Source organism: Lethenteron reissneri, chromosome 9 (genome assembly GCF_015708825.2).
Source record: "Lethenteron reissneri isolate LAM-NWPU_2019-01 chromosome 9, ASM1570882v1, whole genome shotgun sequence".
Classification (NCBI taxonomy): domain Eukaryota; kingdom Metazoa; phylum Chordata; class Hyperoartia; order Petromyzontiformes; family Petromyzontidae; genus Lethenteron; species Lethenteron reissneri.
Genome location: NC_083787.1, coordinates 8,500,300 through 8,526,094, shown reverse-complemented (window position 1 = coordinate 8,526,094; position 25,795 = coordinate 8,500,300). Strand labels below are relative to the sequence as shown.

The 25,795-nt window shown below is 50.9% G+C and overlaps 1 protein-coding gene across 3 annotated transcripts; it reads left to right on the top strand.

Moving 5' to 3' along the window:
- The first annotated feature begins 1,371 nt into the window (after nucleotides 1-1,371).
- On the top strand, nucleotides 1,372-25,321 carry LOC133339401 (uncharacterized). 3 transcript variants are annotated; one of them, XM_061547563.1, is made up of 11 exons: nucleotides 1,372-1,793; nucleotides 2,559-2,624; nucleotides 13,301-13,402; nucleotides 14,293-14,430; nucleotides 14,907-15,264; nucleotides 15,812-16,041; nucleotides 16,730-17,098; nucleotides 17,798-18,019; nucleotides 19,068-19,271; nucleotides 21,062-21,279; nucleotides 22,635-25,321. In XM_061547563.1, exons 2-11 carry the CDS (start codon nucleotides 2,598-2,600, stop codon nucleotides 22,801-22,803), a joined length of 2,037 nt encoding a protein of 678 aa, XP_061403547.1. In that variant the 5' UTR covers nucleotides 1,372-1,793; nucleotides 2,559-2,597; the 3' UTR covers nucleotides 22,804-25,321. The 3 variants fall into 3 exon arrangements, with proteins under 3 accessions (XP_061403547.1, XP_061403533.1, XP_061403540.1); XM_061547549.1 differs by having other exon boundaries at nucleotides 1,373-1,793; nucleotides 14,290-14,430; nucleotides 22,635-25,320; XM_061547556.1 differs by having other exon boundaries at nucleotides 1,789-1,805; nucleotides 14,290-14,430; nucleotides 22,635-25,320.
- The last annotated feature ends 474 nt before the right edge of the window (nucleotides 25,322-25,795 follow it).

Here is a 25,795-nt window from a genome sequence, read left to right as displayed (position 1 = left end):
GGCAATTAGGAAATAACACTACCCAGGATAAAAAAAAATGTGTTCCACAGTGTGATCTCACACGCGAGGTGGCCGAGCGGGATAACCGCGTCGGAGTTGCAGTTGCGTCGTCGTTAAACGTTGTTGGTACGGTCTGCTCTGGGTATGACCACACTACTCAGAAATGATTTAATTTTCCAACTCTGCATCAGGTATCCGCATCTACCGCCATGGTTTGTGCGGTGGATGCGGTTTAGGCTGCACCATGAGCTTCGTGGAAGATCAAAACCAGCGATGCTCTGCTTCGAGGCACACTACTGATGTACATTAAGCGTGGTCCATATTTCTTGTGACCCCCCCCCCTCCCAATTAATTGGCCACTAACATTTTTGTTCTTTTAAATCAGGGGTGGGGAACGTCCGGCTTGCGGGCCGTGTAAGGTCCGCGAAATTATTTGGTGTGGCCCTGTCAAGGCAACCGCAGGCGGGACTCGAAATTCAATAAATCTAGGAGCAAACCTGGAAAAGCAGTTGCGAGTAGCAACATCATCAATACCAGCTAACATCACACGCCTCGCCAAAGAGAAGCAGTTACAGCCATCGCATTAGGGGTGAGTTCATTAAATGTTTGACCAAATATAACGGGCTGATTTTTAAGTTGATCATTTGGTTAGGCCCGCGAATGATGTTATAAATATCCAAATGGCCCTTGGTAAGAAAAAAGGTTCCACACCTCTGATTTAGATATTCATTTCTGTTCCTTTGCATAGTCATTTCTGTTTTACATAAACCTTACTTTAAAAAAATATTTACTAAGTTTTAGGGAATTAAATGTGGGTCACAAGACAACTGGACCACCATGTCCAACCAACCCACTTGCTTGGTGCGGTGATCTCAAAGGAACTTTGGTGCGAACTCGACACGCGCAAAAACATTGACACGCGGTTCACATTCTCAGTGTGATCATCAAAGTGGGGTACGTTCAATACTCAATGAGTACTGTGGGGCCGTCCATAAATGACGTCACGCGATTATGGACGATTTTTGACCCCCCCCCTTCGTCACACAAAACGTCGGACCATCCCTCAAATATGACGTCACAAAGCTCTGCCCCTCCCCCCCAAAAAAATATAAAACATGCTTCAAATTATTGTCATTGTAGTGCGTATTTAATGTGGCGCTGCACTCTGATGTTGTAGGAGAAAACATTTATTAAAAAGTGTATAAAATTTTCGATTTATTTAATTAATATATTTAATTAAGTAGAACGTGTTGTCTATATTTATTTAAAGTTGCGCATTTTGATGTGACGTCACATTTCTCACCCCCCCCCCACGTCACAAATGTCTGACCCCCCCCCCCCCAGGTGCGTGACGTCATTTATGGACGGCCCCTAATCAACGTGCGTTTTAATAGTATTTGGCTGCTATGCGATAAGCCACTTCGTTGAGCCTGACACATTTGTGGTCGGGAGTCGCTTCTGAAAAAGGAGCCGCATTGACTCAGCGGGCCTTTAACCTGCTAACATTCAACGTAGTTTTGTTCATTTTACTAATGCCAGCTTAGCTGAGCTACATTACCTCGCCTGGTGAAACTAGACGTAGCTTAATCACCGCAGAATGGTTTACTGGGGCCGGTTGCATTGCTCCCTACGCAGCATGGCGCCCGAGGAGGGGCCGGGCAGCGGAACAGCGTCTGGGCGGGCGAGAGGCTTCCTCCTCCTCCTCCTGCCCCCTGCCGCCACTACCACCCAACCACGCAGTGCGCACAGAAGCAGCAGCAGCAGCACGGTGCCTCTCCTTTGAGGGAGGGTGGGTGAGTGAGCGGGTGAGTGAGTCAGTGGGTGGGTGAGTGGGTGAGTGAGTGAGTCAGTGGGTGGGTGAGTGAGTGAGTCAGTGGGTGGGTGAGTGAGTCAGTGGGTGAGTGGGTGGGTGAGTGAGTCAGTGGGTGGGTGAGTGAGTCAGTGGGTGGGTGGTTGAGTGAGTGGGTGAGTGAATGAGTGGGTGAGTGAGTGAGTGGGTGAGTGGGTGAGTGAGTGGGTGGGTGGGTGAGTGAGTGAGTGGGTGAGTGGGTGGGTGGGTGGGTGAGTGGGTGGGTGAGTGAGTGGGTGAGTCAGTGGGTGAGTGGGTGGGTGAGTGGGTGGGTGAGTGAGTGAGTGAGTGGGTGAGTGAGTGTGTGAGTGTGTGAGTGAGTGGGTGAGTGAGACAGTGGGTGGGTGGGTGAGTGGGTGGGTGAGTGAGTGAGCGAGCGAGCGGGGTTGAACCTGTCAAGTCAGTCAAGTCGTCTTGGTCACGCTGTCATGTTGACACCGTCCCGGGGTGTCTCTTCCCTGGACCTCGTCTTGCCAGCAGCAGCAGCAGAGAGCCCCCTCCACACTTCACGTGACGGCCTCAGGGTGTACCGAGCCTGGCACAAAACCTCGTGTTGACGTCGCCGGCTGTGTTACTGTTGTTGAAGAATGTGCGAGTCGGTGGGTGGGCGGGTGGGAGAATGAGTAAGTGGTTGGGGTGAAGGAGCTGAGTGGGAGGGTTGTGTTGGATGAATGAGTGGGTGGTGAGTGACTAAATGATTGTGACATAGACAGCTGCCGCACCTGGGGTGCAGCGTCTTCACCTGGAGATGTCAAGCCCTGATCTTCCCGTCGAGGTAATTGCTGCACCAGACATTTATGCAGTCTATCTTGGCAGGATTTTATACATGTTGCGAGTCTTAACCGATGTGGGAATGTGTATGTATTTATGTTTTTTTCTGTTCTTTTGCTAATGTTTGCCAATGGGGAAGACCATTCACGTCAATTTGAAACTGGTTGATGTCATATTCTTGGTTCTTTCGGTAAAGTCACCTGAGGACGGCTGCTTGCGTTGTGGCCGAAACGTCGTGAGAATTTCATTTTATTATGTTTTATTTGTATTATTTTATTATTTCCCTTCTACGTGACTTCACCGAAAGAACCAATAATATGAATCCCTGCAGTCACGAAAGCTTTAAATCTAAACTGGTTGATGTCACCTTCAAATCTTCCTCTGTGCTTTTTTTTTCTCCCACGGCACTGCAGCAAATGTAGCTCAGTGCCCGACTCCTGTACCACAGTCAAGTCAATTCTCTCTGCTCGTTCTCCACCCTGAAGAAGGGGCTTTTCCTGAAACGTTAGCCAATTGTGTATGTCCCATTGGGCAGCGTGAACGTTACGTAAAAAGCAAATCGTAATAGTAGAACCTGACGATACTGCGCTATCCACTGTTCTCGGTGGAGGTAAGTTATCAGTCAGCAGTTGCCCTCGGGAGATACCTTTCCTTGCCATAGGAATGTGGAATTTCTATCACGAGCTCAGTCTTCACGTTGGGCGGCATCTAAAGCCCTTCATCTGCTGAGCTCTCACATCCAGGCCAAACGACCAGATGAATTGTGATGGAAATAGGGTCATTGCTCGAAACGTCGGTTGTATTTTGGATTAAATCGTCCATGAAAAACAGTGAAACTAGCATGTGATGTCATCAGTTTTAGCAAAAATGCGTACAGTACAACATTTGCTCATACAATACAGCGAAAACATTTTGCATCGAATTCTTAATTAAAATTGTGCACGTGTTAGCAGATTACACGTGAAGGTCTTGCAGATTTGAGGGTTTCATAAGGGGATAATGCAGCCTTTGGAAACTTGTAGAAGCGTTTGTCGTTATCTTTAGAGGTGTATTTTGACTTCAAAGGGACTTTTTCGTGCTTTTTTCTACCCAGTCCTTACCGGCTGTTACTGTACAGGACTGTTTAGCGATAAACTGCGGGGAAAATACTTAAGATGTCTAAGAGAACCAGTCATTGTAGTTAATGGTGTCATACTTCCTTTTGCATTTGACTGTCAGATCTCGACAGGACTTCTTTTGTAAAATACTGTATACAGTATATATGTTTTTGCCCAATATTATGAAGACCATTGTGATGCAATCGTGGTAGTAGGTTGCTATAGTGAACCCTAATCGCATTATCACTCTAAGTAGTTATCACATTTTGGGCAGGTCTGCTTACCAACCCGAACTGACCAGCGCAGTGACATATTGCCACATTTCTATTTCCCCCAAATGGACATTGATCCTAAACCGCTGCCCCCACTCGCCAACAGCTCTGGTTCCACCAGCCATCAGGTGAAGGAGCAAAGGGTGTCGAGTAAGAATCACTGGGGTATGCACAGGTGGCCTTCTTACACGTGACATGTGTAAACAGGAAGGTTTTTATTGCCCTGCTGACGTGGGGGGTGGGGGGGTGCCCAGTGACTGATTGAAAGACCGCTGGGCTTGATGTAAGTGTATATCTGTATGTTGAACTCATATTCTTGGTTCTTTCGGTAAAGTCACGTGACTTTACCGAAAGAACCAAGAATATGAATCCCTGCAGTCACGAAAGCTTTAAATACAAATTTATGTTGACCTTCTTTCGCACCGTACGTAGACAACCGTGCAAATCGGATGTGCGAGGGAAGGACAACAAACTAAACACAAAAAGCAGTTTTAAAGAAATTAGTTTTCAATCGAGATTTAAAAGTGGACAGCTCCGGTGGCTTCCTAACATCGGAAGGAAGATCATTCCAGACGGCCGCAGAAACTCATCCAAAAGCACGCGATGCAGTGACCGACCGCCTTCGATGGCTAGCCAAACGCCGCTGCTGCAAGGATGTGCACACTTGCGACATTTGCACCGCCTCTAAACTGTTTCCGCTGCATGAAGGCCTCCTCCACTCCATGTCGGTTGTGGCCGTTGTTTGACAATATCTCAAGCTGATCAGTGCGAGTTGGCGAAGCGGGGGTCCAGAAATGGTTCAGATGTCACTTGTCGTGTTAGCCATGGCCAGGAATCAAACTCAGATTATGGGGTTCTAGAGTTGCCACCTGTCCGGGTTTGATCCAGACAGTTTGGGAATTGGCATCTGTATACATGTAGGCTTTCGCGACCAATATCATCCATAATAAAGGAGTTTTTTTGGGGTTAGATTGCGTAAATATATAAATGTGTCGTTAAAACCCGCCACCACCCGACACAGCCAACTAGTAAGGGTTGTCACGTAAACAGAACATGCCAATTCGTCACTAGTACAGCACACCGGTGTGTTGGAGAGCCAAGCTACAACATTTAAATGTCACAACATTTACGTGACAACCCTTACTAGTTGGCTGTGTCGGGTGGTAGCAGGTTTGAACGACACATTTATATATTTACGTGATCTAACCCAAAAAAAACTCCTCTTATGAATTGGCATCTATGTTTGGGTGGCAGGGATTGATTTCAATTGAGATCTGGTGGTAGTGGCTTGCAATTATGTTTTACAATATACTGTACTAGACAGTTTTGATAGACCTCATACCTGTCAACCCCTGATCAGCACCCCCTACCTTATTTCAGACAAAGTCAGACCTTATTGGTCACCCTGTGCCCTTATAAATCTCAACGTTCATCCTACAAAGTCCCATCACAAGGGAAAAACACAAACAAATAGAATAACAAATTTCCCGTATTGAAACGACTGTACACCATATGGACCTGAAAACTCAATTTCCCTGGACAAGACTACGGGTAAACCGTATGGGTTGACAGGCATGAGACCTAGACCGACTGAGACATGCCTTGGGTTGGTCTGTGAGAAAGGTGGCAACACTGCCAGCTTCACGGCACAGTGTGTGCACCACTGTGCCACCTCTATTAAACTGTTTCTACCCTTAAACTAATTAGTTGGTGATACTGCGTTGCAGAGGTCGCAAACGGGGTTTGATTCCTTACCCGTACCCGTACCCGGCCGCACCAGGGTCGCAAACGGGTACCCGTACCCGTACCCGGCCGGGTACGGGTACCCGTACGCTACCCATACCCTACCCGAAATGAGTGACAAACGGTTACTCATCGGTGACTCACGGCCTACCCGTACCCGGCCGCACCAGGGTCGCAAATGGGTACCCGTACCCGTACCCGGCCGGGTACGGGTAGCCGGGTATCGGGTAGGGTACGGGTATCGGGTACCCGGTTGCGACCTCTGCAGCGTTGGCAGTGGTGCTCAACCACAAATAGCAAAAACACCCAACACATTTGTCAATAACACTTTCTTAAAATGCATAATATATGTTATTGGTTCTTTCGGTAAAGTCACGTAGAAGGGAAACAATAACATTTTCTTGCTGTGGTTTTCACACCTGATGATGATTGCTTGTGTAGCAATCGAAACGTCGTGAGAATTTTATTGTTTTATACTTTTATTATTTTATTGTTTCCCTTCTACGTGACTTTACCGAAAGAACCAAGAATATGAATCCCTGCAGTCACGAAAGCTTTAAATCAAAATGTATAATATATGTTTTAAATATATTTTACAATTTCGGGCAATGACCCTTCATTGCAACCCTTGTCTCTACACAAGTTGCTTACAAGAACCCTGATGCCCATGCTTGGTGTAAACCATTACGTAGTAGATTATCCCTATGTTGTGTACACAGCGATGTTTACAAAACACACTTTGGTATGAGGACCAGTCTCCCCTTAGGGTCACACGCTTACATGTGTAATGCAGGCGTAAACGACCTCCCGGAGGTGACGTCATGAGGGGAGGAGTTAAGTCACGTGGGAGAGAGGGGTCAGGTCTATAGAGGGAGAGAAACCGGAAGAGGAGGGGGAGTGACGGGAGACTAGGAACGAGTGAGGCCACGTAGGGCGACAGTGGAGGGTGGCGAGATCGCCACGGACACGGGGAACGAGGTTCGGCACCATCGGCCAACGGTGACCGACCTGGAGCAGCGAGGAGGCTGCAGCTGGCAGCGGGGGTCTGCATACGGAGTTGGCAGCGGGGGTCTGCATACGGAGTTGGCAGCGAGTCTGCATACGGAGTTAGCAGCGGGGGTCTGCACACGGAGTTAGCAGCGAGTCTGCAAGGAGAGGAAGGAGGCTACAATAGTGATAGCAGCCGGGGGCTGCAAGCAGAGTGTCTCTAAGAGAGTGCCGTGAGGGAAAAGACAAGAACCCAAATAAAGGACACGGAGTCAGAGAGAAGCGTCCGAGTCTTTTATTACACTGGAGTCAGAAGTGTAACGGCATGGCGAAACAACTGAGAAAAAAGAATATTCCGTCTCCGGCATCGGCTTCATCTTCCGACAACGATGATCTTCCTCCTGAAGTCGACCTGACTCTGGCAGAGGAAGAGATCCGTGCTGGGACGAGTGCGGGTCCGGGAGTCCAAGAGGTCGCCGTGTCGGCGGACCCGTCTGCTCCAAAGGACGCGGATTCAAGATGGACCCAGATGGCGGAGCAACTTGTAACTCTTAAGAACGTCATTACACAGTTGTGTGACCTTGTCACGCCGAGGGCGGCGTCGGAAGGAGATGTTGGTGGTCCGCAGGAGCCCGGGTTGTCTTCGATGTCGCCGCCATCGGCCACGCGGCACGAAGACGCCATCTTGGGCGTGGCGCACGACGAAAAGCGGGAAGCCGCCATTTTGGGATCGCCGCGACGGTCAGCCGCCATCTTGTCGACACCGCGTTGCGACGCCATGTTGAATTTGCCACCGGAGGAGTCAGCGGCTGAAGGAAGCAAGCCAAGGAGTCGCAGTCGTCACCTAACAACTGTCAAGGAATTCTCCATCGGGGGCGATTGGAGTGCGTTCGCCTGTAGATTTCTGGCAGCGGTACGCTCAGCGAGGTGGACGGACGCCGAGGCACTGGAGGTGCTTCCGACTCTTCTTGATGATGAGTCCGTTCGTTTTTTTCGCTCTATAAAAGCCGCGAAAAAGAAGACTCTGCGAGGGGTGTTCGACGAAATGGCGGACGCGTACGAGCCGCCGGATGATGCCCATCGCCGGTTTGTGCAACGACAACGCGCACCCGAGGAGTCACCGGTAGCGTATAGGGGCGCGGTGTTGGAACTTGCTATGGCCGCTTACCCGGAGACGGAGCCTGACCTGCTGGAACCTCTCATCTTGGGGAAAATGTTGGAGTTGTCCCGGGATCTCGGCATTCCTATGCCGGTGTGCGGTCATAAAAAGCTCACGTCCCGGGCCGCGGCGAAGTGTCTGGACGCCCAGTTTAACCTTCGCCGCTGGAAACAAGTTACGGCGTGGACAGGTGGTCCTGTCGTCGAGGGGGGTGCCTTAGGGTGGGACCCTAAAAAGGCCGTGTACGTGCCGGATGGGAGCAGCCAGCAGGAGCTGTCAGCTGCCTCCGCTCCGTGGCCGGCCCGGGGTGGGCCTGGGCCGCGGGCTGCGCCGCCGGTACGGCCGCGTCGGGACGGGGTGCCCGCTGCGCGCCGCAACGACATCGAGTGCTTCCGCTGCGGGCGTCGGGGCCATTATGCCAGGGACTGCTGGGCCCGCGTTCCGGGTCCGCCCCAGCAGGAGGCCTCGACAGCGGACGCTCCCAAGAAAGATTCTACAGCACAGGCAAGTCGGTGCGCACCAGACACCCGGCAAGGCCTGACACCTCACTCATCGCCGTTGTTGTGCGACGCGGATGTTGTTAAATACGGGAGGCCATTATCTGCGCCTTGTCGCTCGGTAACGCAGTGGCGCAAGTTGGCTCGGCGGGTTGTCGCGGCCGCTACCGGTTCGTCCACTGTACCCGGGTCGATCCAAGGGGTGGACGTACGTATTTTGGTGGATTCCGGTGCGTCCGCGACCATCATTTCGGACGTGATATTCCACCTTTTGAACATCCCACCGGGGGCCGTGAGGCCGGCTTACGCTTCCTGCGTCGCTGCGAACGGGGGTAGCATGGGCATCGTGGGCCAGGTGGACGCTAACATATCTATCGGGGGAGTGTCGGCCTCGGGAATTGTGTTAATTTCGAGGTCCCTTGTGGTTCCTTGCCTGTTGGGTACTGATTTTTTGGCCAAAATGCCCATTCTTATTCAAATCAATGAAAACTGCATTGAATTACCAGGGGGCCGTAAAATGGCATTTTTACCGTCCGCCTGGGGGCGACCTGCTCCTGTCGCCCAGGTGCAGGCGTTATCGGAAGTTTCTGTTGATATTCCACCTGGCTCGCAGATGCTCATTCCCTTACGATATCGGAAGCCGGTGCCTGGTCGGCAGGGAGCTTTTGGGGTTTTGCTGTCGCCGTCCGCCGCTATTACGGGCGGATCGGCGCTGGTGGGGGTGCAAACTATTGTCCGGCCAGATCAGCGGCCGTTTTTGCAGGTGCTTAACGCGAGTACTGAAAGCGTGTGTGTGCCGGCTGGTACCGTTGTGGCACATGCCACTACGGCGTTTACGGCTCAGAGTGATCTGCCCAGCGGGGGGCTGGTTGGTGGTGTTTCACACGATGGAGCGGTGGATGATCGTTGGATCGCTGAATTGTGTGGGGAGAATTCAGCCCTTTCCGGCGAACAGCGTTGTGCAATTCATAAATTATTATCGAGTTATTCGGATGTGTTTAGCTCCGACGATTTGGACTTGGGACGCACCTCGCTGCTTTATCATCATATCGACACAGGGGACGCTGCCCCTATTCGCTTAAACTCACGTCGGATGAGTCCGGCTGAGCGAGAGCATGTTCGAGGGGCAGTAGAATACATGTTGAAAGCGGACATAATATCTCCGTCTAACAGCCCATGGGGCGCGCCTGTTGTGTTGGTTAAAAAGAAGGATGGCAAATTGCGATTTTGTGTCGATTTTCGTAAGTTGAATAAAGTGTCGGTAGCAGATGCGTATCCCCTGCCGCGTATGGACGATTCTCTCGACGCCTTGTCGGGGGCCAAGTTCTTTTCAACGCTAGATCTCTCTTCGGGCTTCTGGCAGCTCCCCCTTGACGAGCCCTCGCGAGAAAAGACTGCTTTCCGTACGCCGCAGGGGTTATTCCAATTTAACTGTCTTCCGATGGGGTTGAATGCGGCCCCTGCCACTTTTCAGAGGTTGATGGAGTTGGTATTAACGGGTTTGCAGTGGGAGACATGTCTGATATATTTAGACGATATTATCGTCTTCAGCCGCACATTTGATGAGCATTTACTGCGGTTGGAGGCTGTATTCACCAGAATGCGTTCTGCTAATTTGAAATTCAAGCCAAAGAAATGTCACCTACTGCAACACTCCGTTCGATACTTGGGGCATATTGTTAGTGCGGACGGGGTGGCCACAGATCCGGAGAAAACAGCGTGTGTCCGTGATTGGCCAACCCCGGCCACGGTGGGTGAGGTGCGTCGGTTTTTGGGGTTCGCCTCTTATTATCGGAGGTTTGTTCCAAATTTTGCTACGATCGCGAGGCCTTTGCATCTCCTTACGGGGAAAGGACACAAATTTGCTTGGGGACCGCCGGAGGAGGCGGCGTTTCGAAGCCTGCGCGATCTATTGGCTACAGCACCGACGTTGGATTATCCGGATTTTGAACATCCCTTCATTCTGGATACGGATGCGAGTGACACTGGTATTGGGGCGGTGTTGTCTCAGTCAAAAGGTGGAGTTGAACGCGTGGTGGCGTATGGTAGTCGGGTTTTGTCTCCCGCGGAAACCCGCTACTGCGTCACTCGCAGGGAACTTTTGGCCATTGTTTTTTTTCTCCGCCAATTTCGACCGTATCTGTACGGTCGTTCGTTTATTGTCCGCACGGACCATGCAGCCTTGCAGTATGCTCTTAAGATGGACCAGCCATCCGGACAATTGGCAAGGTGGCTGGACACGCTGCAAGAATTTTCCTTCCAAATTCACCATCGGAAGGGTGTGCGTCACGCTAATGCGGACGCACTTTCCAGGTTGCCGCAACAATCCCCTTGCGCGTGTGCGTCGGGGACGCATAGGTGTGGACCGATTCAGCTTCCCCCTCAGCCTGTCGCGCTGGCGGTTGATGTGCCTGAAGCTCCGCTTAAGCCGGGACCGGTTGATGGGGGACCGGCTGATGGGATTTTGCGTCTCCCGAGGTCTGTGTGGATTCGGGAGAAAATGTTGGATGATTCCTTGGTAACGTTACGAAAGCGACCGGAGAAGTCAAATAGGGGACTCGGTGCGGGTGGTGTACCGGAAACCGCTCTCCGAGATGGGTTGCTGATGTGGAGGGAAGGGATACAGGAACGCTGGCGTCTTGTTGTCCCGGCATCATTGCGGTACGAATTGATTAGGACTCTGCATTGTGACACACTTTTACATCTGGGGGTGCAGAAGACCCTATTGACGCTGCAGCGAGATTACTATTGGCACGGCATGACGACAGATGTCGTCGGTCACGTTCGCGTGTGTCCCGATTGTGCCCGCCGGAAGCCACCTAAACATCCATATGTGCCGCCGATACAATCTATTCAGGTATCTCGAGTTAATGAATTGGTGGCGTTAGATATTTTGGGACCCTTTCCGCCATCCGCTAGGGGAAATAAGTATTTGCTAGTGGGGGTGGAGTACCTCTCCCGCTGGCCGATGGCCTGGCCTTTGCCTGACCAGTCAGCGGCGTCTATCACAGACGCCTTTCTATTTGGGTATGTTATGGACAAGGGGGCGCCGGAGAGGCTCCTTACAGACCAAGGCCGGAATTTTTCGTCTAAATTGTTGGGGGAGGTGTGTGCGGCTCTTGGAACTAAAAAGATACGGACATCCCCCTACCACCCACAAACGGATGGTATGGTGGAACGGTTAAATCGGACCCTGTCCGCCATGCTGTGTCACACGGTCAGTGAAAAACAATCAGATTGGGATTTGCATATCCCTGGGGTGCTTTCGGCGTATCGCATGACGCCGCACGCGGCTACTGGATATTCGCCGTTCTTTCTCATGTACGGCCGTGAAAACGTGCCGCCGATTAATGAGCAGTTGGGAACCGGAGCGAGGGGACCTGCTAAACCTCTTCCTGATTATATTCAGGATAACGTTCGCCGTGTCACTGAGGCGAGGGAAGGAGCCCGCATGGCTACGGCCAAAGCCCAGGCCCGGAACGAGCGGTGTGCTCGACGTTCAAAGGGGGAGTGCCCCTGGAAAACGGGGGACCTGGCCTGGCTTCATTGCCCACAGGTGCGGCCAGGTACCTCTCCTAAATTACATAAACCATGGCAAGGACCGGTCCGCCTCATCGAGGTTCCCAACCCACAGTCGGCGCGTGTTCGGGTTGGTTCGCGGCGCTGGTTCGTCCATACATCTCGGTTGAAGCCATACGTTGCCCCGCGACCTGATGCGTCATCTCCTGAGGTTGCCTTGCCGGGGTCTGTTGCTGCCGACTCGCCCTTGCCTGTGCCTGCTGACCTTGCAAGAGCGCCTGTCGTACCCCTTACAGACAAGCCGGCCGTGACGCCGCAGGAGGGAGGACGTTCCGCTCGCGGGATTCCGACCAGGGCCGCGGAATCTACAGGACCTGCAGCCCTTCCTACCCCGCCACGGACACGATTACGGGACGCCTCTGAACGGGACCGGGACGGTGGCAGGCCTCCAATGGCGACGGACGAACTTGCTCCTGTCGCCCTTAAAACCCTGCCACGTTCCCGCTCGGCGGGTGGGCTGCCGACCGTCCGGGACGGCCCGGCTACCCGTACTCGCTCGAAATCCCTCACATTTCGTTAACTTTGTGTTGTGTTCTTGTTATATTGTTGTTGTATGCTTCGTGTCCTTTAACGTATTGGTCTTTTACACCCGCATTACTTGTTAAGTTGTAGTTCAGCCGAGGTCGGCTGGATTTTCTCTACGGGGGAGGGTGGTGTAATGCGGGCGTAAACGACCTCCCGGAGGTGACGTCATGAGGGGAGGAGTTAAGTCACGTGGGAGAGAGGGGTCAGGTCTATAGAGGGAGAGAAACCGGAAGAGGAGGGGGAGTGACGGGAGACTAGGAACGAGTGAGGCCACGTAGGGCGACAGTGGAGGGTGGCGAGATCGCCACGGACACGGGGAACAAGGTTCGGCACCATCGGCCAACGGTGACCGACCCGGAGCAGCGAGGAGGCTGCAGCTGGCAGCGGGGGTCTGCATACGGAGTTGGCAGCGGGGGTCTGCATACGGAGTTGGCAGCGAGTCTGCATACGGAGTTAGCAGCGGGGGTCTGCACACGGAGTTAGCAGCGAGTCTGCAAGGAGAGGAAGGAGGCTACAATAGTGATAGCAGCCGGGGGCTGCAAGCAGAGTGTCTCTAAGAGAGTGCCGTGAGGGAAAAGACAAGAACCCAAATAAAGGACACGGAGTCAGAGAGAAGCGTCCGAGTCTTTTATTACACATGTATGAAGTTTGTATCTTACACAAACCTTGACGCTCAGTATTTCTCCGACAACCTAGGCCTCGAAAAACTGCGCAGTTTACTGTAATAAATTTCAATACAATACCGGAAGCAGATCTCAGTACAATTCAGTTCCTGTCACCATAATGTACATTGAGAATTGCATGATGTACAACTCTCACAGGTGATAACTCGGATCATGAGCCTTCTGTCGGTGGCAGAGAGGCGAGAGGCATCGCTGGTGAACAAGGCTTGGTACCAGTCCTCCTTGGACCACACGCTACAGGTACCATCTCACACTGAGCCACTAGGGCCCACACTGATGGGTGAAGACTCAGTTTGCTGTTGTACAATTATTGTCTTTTGTAGACATGTAACGATCCGCCCCACGCCGATGACCAATCACACAGAATGCGCCCAAACGCGTAAAAATCTCAGAAGCTGAGCAGCACTGAGAGTGGATTTTGCTTGGCTATCCAGGTTTTGTGATGGGGAGCAGATACCATTTCAGCAAAATCAATTGTATTGTTGCAATTCTATGCTCTATGCGCACTGCCTTCACCATCTCTCACTGCCCAGCATGATGATGTTTGGCCAAATAACCCCCACGACCTGCGTTGTGTGGCGAAAGACTTATCCACCAGTGGATTTATAAAAGGGCTGTACATTTACTTATGTCTGTGTACAATATATCGTTCAAACCCCCAGCAATTGCAAAAGTTGCATTAACAGAGATACACATTTACACTGAGTATAATGTGTTATTTCAAGTTCAAGTTCATTTATTAGGTATAGCCCTGCAAGCCATTTAGCTCTTGAATCGGGTGCAACCGCAACAAACAAAAAACAAAAACCTGAACAAGAAAACATCTTAAAGTGACTATGTGCAAACAGAAAATCCAAGAAAAGACAGCAAAATATTGCAGAAAGCTGTACAGATATGTTTTTATCAGGATGGCCAATATCATGAATATTTGTTTAGCATTTCGGCAGGGATGTCATCTACGGTTGTCGGATGAGATGTCATCACGACGACTAACCACATTTTTTTGTATACATTTCTTTGATTACAGATTACTGACGCACTAATCAACGGCATGTACCATGAGCACGAGAACACATTTTACTCGATTAATTAATCCTTTCCTTCCCCGTCGCTCTCTTCTACCCCAGAAGGATGTGGTGTACAACCTGGCGGTGGGGTGCGGTGGCGAACTGGGCTGGGCCGACGCGTGGAGCGCAAGCGGCGTGCCGTCGCGCGCTAGCATAAGTGCGGTGCTCACCTGCACGGACGGATCGCACGCCGCCCGCCAGGTGATGCCGCCCGCCACGGCTGCTGGCTAACCATCTCGGGTACATTTGTAGTCACGCCTTTCTCATCGCCCCGAAGCTAACGCGAAGGCGGTATGTTTCACAGGCTTAAGTCTGCAGTGGTTTCGTAATAGGGGGCCGCAATTGCTATGTGGCTCCAGGTTGAGTAATTTGTGGGGAGCTTATACAATTTTAAAGGTTTAAGGTTTTATTTGAAATGAAATATCACCCCTAATCAAAGCGGTACTAAAAATTTTAATAACAAATTAAAAGACAAAAACAAGTCAAATGCACTTTATGGTGAAATGTTGAAGTAGTGAGTCCCGCATTCCATTCTGAATGCCCGGAGACTCGGAGCGCACATTTGGTAAATTTGGAGCGTGATGCCGGTACATATGGCCTACTCAGTTTCAGAAGAAGCTCTCAGCAGGTGGAGCTAAACATCGAATATCACGCCAAGGAATCCCACCACCCAACAGGCACTCGAGCTCGCCGCCCGCCGCCTGGGCCCTTCGCTGGAGCAGCTGGCGCTGCGTGGAGCGGCGCTGCAGGAGGCGGTCTTGCCGGCCGTGCTGCAGTACTGCCCGCGGCTGCTTTCCCTCGACCTCACGGGCTGCGATGGCCTCTTCATGCCGGGCATGCTGTTGGGCCGCCCTGAGGAGTGCGAGCTCGCCCGCCCGGGTCTACGGAACCTGCAGCGGCTGTCCCTCGCCGGGCTCCGCTACCTCTCAGACAGCACGTTCAACCGCCTGGTGTCGCTCACGCCGCACCTGAGCCACCTGTCACTCGCCGGGTGCCACATGACCTTCGATTTCTACCCCTACAGCAGCCACAATGGTGAGAGGTGCCATGAGAAGAATGACCGAACTGCGGATAAAACGGGCACCTTTTTTGTGCGTACCAACCTAAACGGTCATCTAGCTCTCTGGTGCGTTTTTGGGTTGTACTGCTTTGTTCTGCGCCATGAGGTCCAATGTCTCACTCCACGTTCTGGGAGCTTCTTCAGAGAACAAATCGTATCATTTCAGGAATGCTTTCTTGATGTTCTGATTTGCACACCGGTTCAATCAATTACCCGGAGCACCAGTTGAAACAATGCAAGTTTATTAATCCTCCAGCCTCTGTGAATCCAGAAGTATAAACGGACACACCACAATTAGTCAATCGGCAGGTTGTGTGTGGTGGAGTAAAGTGTGGGTCCTCCCACATCTTCCAAGAAGTCTGGCTAGCATGGAAGAGTAGGCCAAATACACTCTAGAGGGGCTCTCTAGAGCTTTCTCTCGTGAAGGCCCTTCTGCCAGCAGTGGCATGAGCAAGCAATGCAGGGCTGCACCTTTTATTGCATCGTGAACAATGACATCACAGCACCCTTACTGCATTGCAGGAAAGAAGGACGCTGTTCCAAGTGGCAGGCCGCAAGACTCTACTGCCATGCTCTTGCTGCGGAACCTGCTGTCGTTCCTGCAGCAGCACGCAGACACCCTCACCGGCCTGGACCTGAGTGGCCTGGGGCTCACGATGCAGACGGCTCGCGCCATCGTCAGCGTCCCTGGGCTGCGTCTCACCTCCTTCCTCCTGCGTGACTGCAAGGATCTCTCGGACGCCGCGGTGCAGGTTCGCCATTTCCTTCGAGCCCAAGCCCTTCCCAAGAAGCCAACGTCACACTTATCTTTCTGGTAGTTTGCCGTAATCGACAGTGGCGTTGCTGAGGGCGTGGCGGTGGCGGTCAGCGCTGGCGCTTGGATTGGCTCGTGGCTGGCACGAGACAGGCAGGCATGGCCACAGTTGTGACCGGTGCAACAACAACAGCAAAACCGGCGCTGCTGCTGCTGTTGTTGTTGTATCTGATGGGCAAACCTCTCAATGATGGTTTGAGCACAGATGCTGCATTACAGTCATGCGAATTAAATTTCCTGGCAGTGCTGCCAACCAATGGCGTAGCGTGGTTTGCATGGCCCCTCGTGCAAATCAAGAAATAGGGCTCCCTGTCTAAATACCTACCTTCGTCTTAGCCTGATGCCTGGGCCTTTCAAATCTTAGCTTCACAATTTTAAGAGTATGGCTCGCAGGTGGAATGATGCAATTTCCAAAGCTGGTCAGGGTTTGACCTGTGCCATCACCCTTCTCCAAGTTCCATAAAATGAGTACTAGCATATCTTTTACAATATATTTTACACCAATTACTCAATCAGACTTCATTAAGGCACGTCACCTCAAGAAGAGGCTAATCCTGGCAAAAACCAGGACAGGTGGTAACTCTAGGCCCGAGTCAGTTTCTCGGTGCACATGCGTGTCTCTGCAGGCCATTGTAACTGCTCAGCCGTTCCTCGAGGTGCTGGACGTGAGCGGGTGCGTGCTGCTCACGGATAAAGCAGCCCTGGCCGTGTCGCTGGGCCTTCCTGGCCTCCGTCGTCTCGGGATGGGCCACCTACGCCACCTGACAGACGCGGGCCTGTCCGGCCTAGCCTGCCTGCCTTGCCTCACAGCCCTCTCCGTGCCGGAGTGCCACCAGCTGACGGGCAAGGGCCTGTGGGACAAAGGCAGTTGCAATCGGGACGGAGCGAGCGTGATGGTGGGGGAAAGGCCTCCGCTCAGGGCAGAGGTTGAAGGAGAACAAGGAATGGCGTTCGCGCCGCTGCAGGAGCTGAGCCTGCGCTACTGCAATATCACAGTACGACACCGTTCACGATGTCCTCTTCTTCGTATGTATGCATGTTGAACTTATTTTGGACCGTACGTAGCCAACCGTTCTACAGAAATGCGACCTTAAAATCCATTTTGAGTGCTAAAGGCTTTGCTGAATCTAGTTGCCCCTCTTTATGCCCTCTGCTCCAGCAACCGTGTCCCCTGTCAAATCACACGGTCTCCCTCCACTTGAGTGGCAGATTGGTCCCCGTCTGCTGCTGTCTCTACATTCTGAATCTCATCATAGCTGTCTACCTGCCTCACCCCATCCTGCTCTATAACTCCCACATTAAGGCTTTCCTGTTTTCCCCTGCCTGATTGGCCATACCCACCTGTCCAAGTGTCTTGATTCTCACAAGCACAGTAACTTAGTTATTTCTACTCCATCATGGCATTCCCTCAGCACTGAAAATTGTACAAGTCATCCAAGTCTGTCTTCATTTACAATGTTTTCAGATGCATTGTTGTGCACATGTACGTGTCGTAGGATTGAAAATTTTGGCAAATTGAAATCTAATTTCAAAAACTTCAAAACAGTCTTCAATGTGAGAGTGGGGTTTAGTGCAAATATCTGCGTGGTTTGTCCCTTGCATCCTGTGCGTTCCATATCCATTCCCGTGTGTATCTCACGTGCCACCGTGTGTCCTGCGTGCATGTCACGTGCCACCGTGTGTCCCGCACGCAGGCCTCGAGCGTGGTGTCACTGGCGGTTGCGCTGGGTGCGTCTTTGCGGGAGCTGGACCTCTCGTCGTGCGTGGCCGTCACGGACGCCAGCGTGCGCGCCATCAGCACGAGCCTGGCTACCCTGCGGGTGCTGCGTCTTGCCTGGTGCCGCGAGCTCACCGACTGGGGCCTGCTGGGCATAGAGAAGCCCTGCTTACAGCCGTTGTTGCCCAGCAGCCACACGGTAGCCCTCTCGCACTGTGGACTGGCACTCGAGATTGAAAACTAATTTCTTTAAGAACAGCTTTTTTGTGTTTAGGTTGTTATTTCCCCCCCCGCACCTCCCATTAACACGGTTGGCTCCTTACGGTGCGAAAGAAGTTTAACATACATGCATAACCACTGCTGCTGCTGTTTATGTCAAAGGTCAAAGTGCCACATTCAGTGAAATGTTGCACTTTCATGAGTAATTGCCCATAGTCTCCATAATAGATATGTCCGCTTGTTTTTGTCAAATCAAGTGACATTTTACACTTCGTGAATTGGTCCAAAGGTGGTGTCTTTCCTGTTTGAATGAGTGTTGGGCGAAGCTCATCTGTTGGTTGACCCAAGCCACTGTATTACATGGGTAAGATTCCCATCACTGTATGAGATCACTCTGTCTATAGGACAACCACTTTTAGCCTCTCGTAGCGTCTCAAAAAGTGGTTTAGTGGTGATCAGCGTGCGCTACGTGCGTACGAGTGGCTCGAGGTGCGAGACGAAACTTTTTCTTAAAATTCACGTCGCACTTCACGGGAACCAAGTACCAACACAATACAGCTTCATTAAGGTCGCTTATTGCCTTCTAGATCAATCTGATGTCTTATTTCCATAGGCCCTTGTACCATCCGTATCAGCCCCTCTATCTAGCGGGTGTGGGGAGTGGTAATGTAGCGGTTCGGGCGCTGCGCTTTGAACCTGGCGACCCGAGTTCGATTCCCGCTCACGGCCACCAGTGACGATTATCTGAACCGGTTCTGGGTCTCCCCTAGGTTGACTCTGCCTCAAATGAGTACCTGATGTGGTGTGTAAACATCGCCACCAGGGAGACGAAGGTGGCGGGGTGCAGTGCTGGTTACCCACACCCTCGTATACCGTGCCGGCCATCATAGCTGCTTGCTAAAACCACTTGCCCCAACAGCCCATGTAGGCTGTACGGGGGATTTTTGCCTTTTGTTTGCCCTCGGTCAGCACTGGCACTGGTCACCGTCGGCTGATGAGCGCCGCCCTGTGCGTGTGACCGTTGGCAGAGTTCGTCCGGGCCCAAGTTCAGCCGCTCGTTTGGCAACATCGGCTTCTTCTCTCCGCCGCCCGTGTGGCCGGAAGGTTTGGCGCCGCCGTTGCCGGCGGAGGTGGAGGCGAGCGAGGTGGGGCCCCGGCTGAGCGCCCTCTCCCAGCTCGCCGAACTCGACCTCGCCAACTGCTTCCGGCTCACGGACGCCAGCCTCACGCAGGTGAGCGACTCGCCGCCCCGCAGACCGAAGGTTGTGATCGAGCCGGGGTCAAATTTGGGGCGACCAACGCGTTAACCCGCGAGCGACGACGACGGCGGTGGCGGCGGCGGCGTCGTCGTCAACTCGGCGGGCGACGGGATGGAGTGACGGGCTTCTCTCCAGCAGGTAAAAAATTAATGAAAGTTAAATAAAAATAAAATTAAAATCATGACGTTTCAGAGGCAACACAAGCTTCCTCTCACTTGATACAGCTATCGTGCTGTGACGGTTCCACCTGAAGACGGAAGCTTGTGTTGCCTCCGAAACGTCGTGATTTTTATTTTATTTTTATTTTACTTTTATTAATTTTAATTTTTTACCTACGTGTCTTTACCGAAACAATCCTAAGAATATTCTTTCCAGCAACTCGTGCAGTCCACGATTGCCAGTCACTCGGTCAGCACGACGCGTTGCAACGTGAGCTTTGCTTTCTGTGAAAGAGTGGAAGACTTTCTAATCAAATGAAGAGAGCTTGACATCAGGCGGGTCCGCCTGACCTTGTTTGGCCACTTCTATGACAAGCCGAAACAGATGACCACCAAACAAGAGACAGATTTCTCTTGTTGACAGGTGTCTCTTGTAGATATGTAGCTAGGCTGGTAAGTGTGAAGCTCAGGTAATGAGAGAAAAAATCGTTTAACATTACCTTCAGGTGCTCGTCATCGCCACATGGGTGTTGTGTTAAAACTGCCACGTAACGCTTCCTTGATTTATTCCACCACAAATGAACGGTGCACTCGTGATACGTGCATCAAATGGTGCGAATAAGTATTGATAGTTGAATATACAAATCATGTGAATATACCTTTTGGTGCTAAGATTATAAACGTGGCAGAAAAAAAAGATTAAACGACACTGCATTTAATAATATTTGATTCTTTACCCCTAACGGGGACTTTAAAATTCACCACATTCCCGGATTAGGAGGTGAACCTTCTTCACATGCCTAATTGCAATGTGTGGGAGTGATGTCGTTGGCGCTCCGCGTCATTCGTGAAGAAAGCTTCAAACCGAGGTTGCACAGACCGCAGCGCGTCGCCTCCACGCGTAGCTACAACAAAACGTAGCTCGTTGTTGGTTTGCATTTCGCGGTGTGGCGGCAATCCACGGCTTTTCCCGTGGCGGCAACCTTGATCTTCATCTTGATTCTGCCACGGTGGCGAGATGTTAACTCTCCCTCGTCTGGTATGCAGGAGGTCGTGGGTTCGATCGTGTGGATTTTTCTCTGGGTAGCTCCGGTTTTTCCCTGCACACTTGTTTGAACTTCCCCCGCACCTCCGATTAGCACGGTTGGCCACGTACGGTGCGAAATAATTCAACATACACACCTTGAGAATCAACGTGCGTTTAGAGTATTTAGTTGCTATACATTTCCACGTGACACGCCACTTCGTCGAGCTGTCATAAGTGGTAGCCGGGTTGCTTCTGAAAAAGAGCCATAGAGCTCAGCGGTCCTTAACCTTGTAAAATAAAAAAATATTTTATAGAAACAAGTTTGGGCCCGACAATTGTTTTTTTACCCGTCTATCTTTTACAAGGAGTCATGTTTGCATAGACCACAATACCTACAGCCATAATGCAAACAAAAACATAACTCTGATAATATTTGCACTGTCCTTGAAATTGATTGGTCCACACCCGAGACAGCTTTCCTGAGAGCCTAGTCTCACATGGTGTTGGACCAAATGAGTTGAGCGCGGGCGCAACTGCGCTGGTGACGCGCGTGGCGTGTGTGGCGGGGGCGTGCGCAGGTGCTGCGGTTCCCAGAGCTGCGCTGCCTGCACGTGTCCCACCTGTGCGAGCTGTCTGACGCGGCGCTGCTGGCGCTGAGCCGCGGCTGCCCCTCCCTTGAGCGCCTGTCGCTCGCCGGCTGCTATCGCCTGAGCGACGGGGGCCTGGCAGCGGCCGCCCCGCTGCTCCGCCGGCTGCGTCACCTCGACCTGTCCCGCTGTGAGCAGCTCTCCGACAGGTATCCTCGCGACTCCGCACCCGCGCGTTCACACGAGCTTCCAGGATTAACCCGCGCGTTCACACGAGCTTCCAGGGTTAACCCGCGCATTCACACGAGCCGGCTCGTATTTCTTTGCCACTGCACAATCGAGCAACGCTACAATCTGGTTGCAGAGGCGAGTCCGGGGGTCGGCAACCTGCTAAGGCTGCCGACTAAGGACTGTTTTGTGACGTTATTTATTATGGACGATCTCATATTCACATGCCTTGCGGCTCTTGAAATATTGAGTTTTGGACTGAATTTGAAAAAAATGGCTCGTTGTTTTGTTTGCCGACCCCTTGGACTAGCCCCTCACTTCCCACAAAGTGGTACAATTTTTATCTGTGGTTAAATGATTAGCGGTCAACCCCCAAACGAGATTTGAATTCGCATCTTCCCTATTCAGAGTTGAGCGCTTTTCTGTAGCACCACACGGCCAGATCCACTGCGGCATTACCGAAGCTTGTAATCATGCCATTGTTAGTGAATTAAAGTGTCTGGGAGTCTCAAGACAATTCTATAAGAGGATCTGACTTGAAACATGTAACTAATTGAGTGTTTCCATGTGGGGTGAAAGGAAATTACCTCTTAAAACCAAGTCAAAGGAGAGGCTAACATTCAAACCTCCACGCAAATAAGTCAACAACAACCTACTTTCAGTACTGCTTCCACAGCTCGTCTCATCGCCATGAACTGTGCTGGGTGTATCGTACAGAATGCTGCCTATACAGTCAAATTTTCACGAACTGTAAAGGTTTTTTTCGATTTAAAGCTTTCGTGACTGCAGGGATTCATCTTCTTGGTTCTTTCGGTAAAGTCACGTAGAAGGAAAATAATAAAATAATAAAAATAAAACATAATAAAATAATTATCACGACGTTTCGGCCACAACGCAAGCAGCCGTCCTTGCTTGCGTTGTGGCCAAAACGTCGTGAGAATTATTTTATTAAGTTTAATTTTTATTATTTTTATATTTTCCTTCTACGTGACTTTACCGAAAGAACCAAGAAGATGTAAAGGTTTTTTTAATCGTAATATATGGACCGTCAGGCCAAGGTTTCATGCCTTTAAATTATACATTTCCCAGACTGTCTCCAACTATGAAACGTGGCTTACATTGTCTATTGCAGACTCTGACATTGCACTGAGCAGCTTCAAGCAATTTCGGTTCAGTCGACAATCTAGGATGTATTGCTTCATCCAAATCTCGCCGGAGCCACTCAGGAGTTGTATCCAGCCCACCGTGCTTCACCGTCGCACCGCGGTAGCATCGCTGTTGGAATAAGTGCGACGAATCGCGCCGGTGCGCGTGCCCCCCCTCCTGCCCCCCACAGCGTCCTGGACGCCCTGGCCGCGAGCTGCCCGTGGCTGCGCTCGCTGGACGTGTCGCGGTGCGGCCGCGTCACGCTGGAGGCCGTCGAGCGGCTGCAGGCCACGCTGCCGGAGCTGGGCGACGTGCACATGCGGAGCGCCAATGGGCAGGACCTCGCCTTCGCCCTCTGATCGCGGGTGACGGGGTGGGCCAGTGCGGTCTCGGGGTGAGCTGGCGGGGTGAGCTGGCGGGCTACGGCTCACTCATTTCCAGGACCAAGCGGCACTTCCGTAATAGAGACGCTTCCCCCTCCCTCCCCACCGTCCAGTGTCGTTTGGTGAACACGGGCACACATTGGAGCCGAGCATTGTTTGAAACGGTGATCATCATCGTTACTTCGTGCGCAGCATACCTTCGGAGTATGACCAATGACGACTGTGGGCACAGACCCTCGCCCCGGTGAGGAAACGAGGCTTAGCTTTGTACAACTCGTGTGATAAATGAGCCTGGAGCAGATGACGAGGAGGGTCTGCTGTGGTTTATCAGTGCGATTTTATCTTCCCCTTGTGAATAAATAAGTAACTTGAATGAGCTTGAAGGAAGACGCAAAGAAAAGTTTAATTTATTATGTTGTAGATGCACACCGAGGCCGTGTCACGAGTGTAAAGCTTCACTCGTGAGAAGAAGGAACTGGACGTCATGGGCATGTGACACGGCATACTATGGTGACGTTGCTGCTTTTTGATGGCCGTAACGTTAACAACGAGATGGAAGACCCCGTGCTGAAGCTGCATCATGACGCGCAGCGGGAAGGTTCAAGGAGCCAATTGGGTGAGGGCCCCAAGGTGACCTGAAATGAATTTTACACGAGCACTTGTAAAGTTCCGCTTTGCCACTGATAAACGTAGTTTTAATTAATAAAAAAAAACATCACACAATGTTTATTTATAGGTCGCGTCTTCCTTTAACGCATTTAAAAAAAATGTAAACTCTTCATAGCGGTAAAGACATTTATTTACGGATGCACAACCCTTAGAGTCCAGCAAGGGCTGATTTTTCTGGCATCTGCCTCCTTGTCTGAATGTTAAACACAAGGCACCAAAAACTTTGCTCGGGTATGTGAGATTCTCGGTTAATTGAATTGTCCCTTTACCTTTGAGGGTAGGTTGAATTGTAATTGTGTGGGCATCTTATTCACTATGCGGGTCGCAATTATTGTTCCAACTATGCACGAGTTCGGTGTTCATATTGTGATGACGTAGATCACATGGTGTGTGCCCCATCAATCCTGCCGATGATGTTGCAGCTCTGCGACCAGTGGTTAAGGTTTTAGTTTTCCAGAGCAACCTCAGACGCCAAGGATGTTTTTCAAGGACGGCATAATATAATCATAATCACGTGGCGGCCCTTTTTCAGTCCACTGCTGGATGAGGGCCTTGCCACACAGTGCGGGTTTTTGTGGTTATTTGACCATACTTCTCCACGCTGGTCAGTACATGTTGGTGAAGGCTGGGAGCACATAAGTACACTGCAACGAAAAGCTCAGCAGAATGCACTGTAATTACTTGAAGTGTGCAGTGCCATTCGACAGCTCACAATGTAATTCAAATATGCAAATGACAAGAAAAACCTATCACGAGAAATATTAATGTAGGCTGTAAATAAATGTATTTAATAAAGCACAGAGGTGTGCGTTGCACGTACAAACGCTCCAAGCGTTATCCAGATGACTAGCTCAAAAGTGTTGGAATGGTCATATTTTGTCAACTATTTGAGTCGGTGGTCTAAACGACTATTGCTACGCATTCAGTTATTTTTACCGTCATAATTATCACTCTTGTTTTATTGGGGTGTCTGTAAATGGATCACCCGTACATTGGTAAATGTCTTAACCATATTTAGACAAAGACACTGATTGTTGTAAAGCACACGGCTAACCGCGTGGCACGTGTGCACACAAACAAATAACAAAGATGCCCGTATAGCCTTAACAGACTGTTGGGGCAAGTGCCGTCAGCGAACACCTAAGAAGGCTAGAACGGTACACGAGGGGGTGGGTGGCCAGCACCACGCCCGGCCGCCGTTGTCTCCCCAGTGGCGATGTTTTTACACACCGAACCAGGTACTCATTTGAGGCCGAGTCGACCTAGGGGAGGCCCAGGACCGGTTCAGATAATCGCCACAGGTGTTGGCCTTGAGTGGGAATCGAACCCCGGTCGCCGGGTTCAAAGCGCAGCGCGCTAACCGCTCCACCACCGCTCCCCACATATACAAACACATTCACACGCATGTTTTCGCGCAGGGTTAAGGATAAATTATTTGCGGAATAAACCTCATTCAGATTGTGTTATGCCACTATGCTATGCAGGCACGTGTGATGTATGTGCCTTACTCAGTGGGCGATGTTTGTGTTTGTGTAATACTATATATGACTATTGTACAATCTCACTGGCAGTGGGGGGCAGCAAACAATAATCCTCAACCCCCACCCCACCCCCTGCCCAACTAAACTCTCAGTGGACAGTGAAGTAGAAGCCAGGTGACACTTAACCGTGAATATATACAGCGCATTGCAGACGGGATGATGCTTTCCTGAACGTTGTTGTTGTTCCACACCCATCGTAGCGAACGCAGCAATAAGACAATGCTAGATTTGAAGCTTTCGTGACTGCAAGGATTAATATTCTTAGGTTTTTTCGGTAAAGTCACGTAGGTAAAAAAAATTAAATTAATAAAAGTAAAATAAAATTCACGACGTTTCGGAGGCAACACAAGCTTCCGTCTTCAGGTGGAACTTGATACAGCAATCGTGCTGTGACGGTTCCACCTGAAGACGGAAGCTTGTGTTGCCTCCGAAACGTCGTGATTTTTATTTTACTTTTATTTATTTTAACTTTTTACCTACATGACTTTACCGAAAAAACCTAAGAATATAAGACAACGCAGTTAAGAGTGCACACTCGGTGGTTAGCAGTCGTACTTGTGTCAGCTGTGTATACACCTTTGTGTAAGTTATTATGAATGAGCATGGATTTCCAAGCACAAATGCTTCATTTATGCTGCTAAAATACATCAAGATGATTTGGAGGAAGTTGATCGTCAATTGAACCTTATGGCGGGACCCCGGGGTCCCGAATAAATGGAAGTCAAAATCGTTATTAACTAATTTATTTTTGGCGACTC

Bases quoted from the DNA above. Each gene is read 5' to 3' on its own strand.
- LOC133339401 (XM_061547549.1), top strand. From the start codon at position 2,598: ATGTCAAGCCCTGATCTTCCCGTCGAG. The intron at 17,099-17,797 runs GTACGACACCGT...TCCCGCACGCAG, and splicing joins TGCGCTACTGCAATATCACA to GCCTCGAGCGTGGTGTCACT. The intron at 21,280-22,634 runs GTATCCTCGCGA...TGCCCCCCACAG, and splicing joins TGTGAGCAGCTCTCCGACAG to CGTCCTGGACGCCCTGGCCG.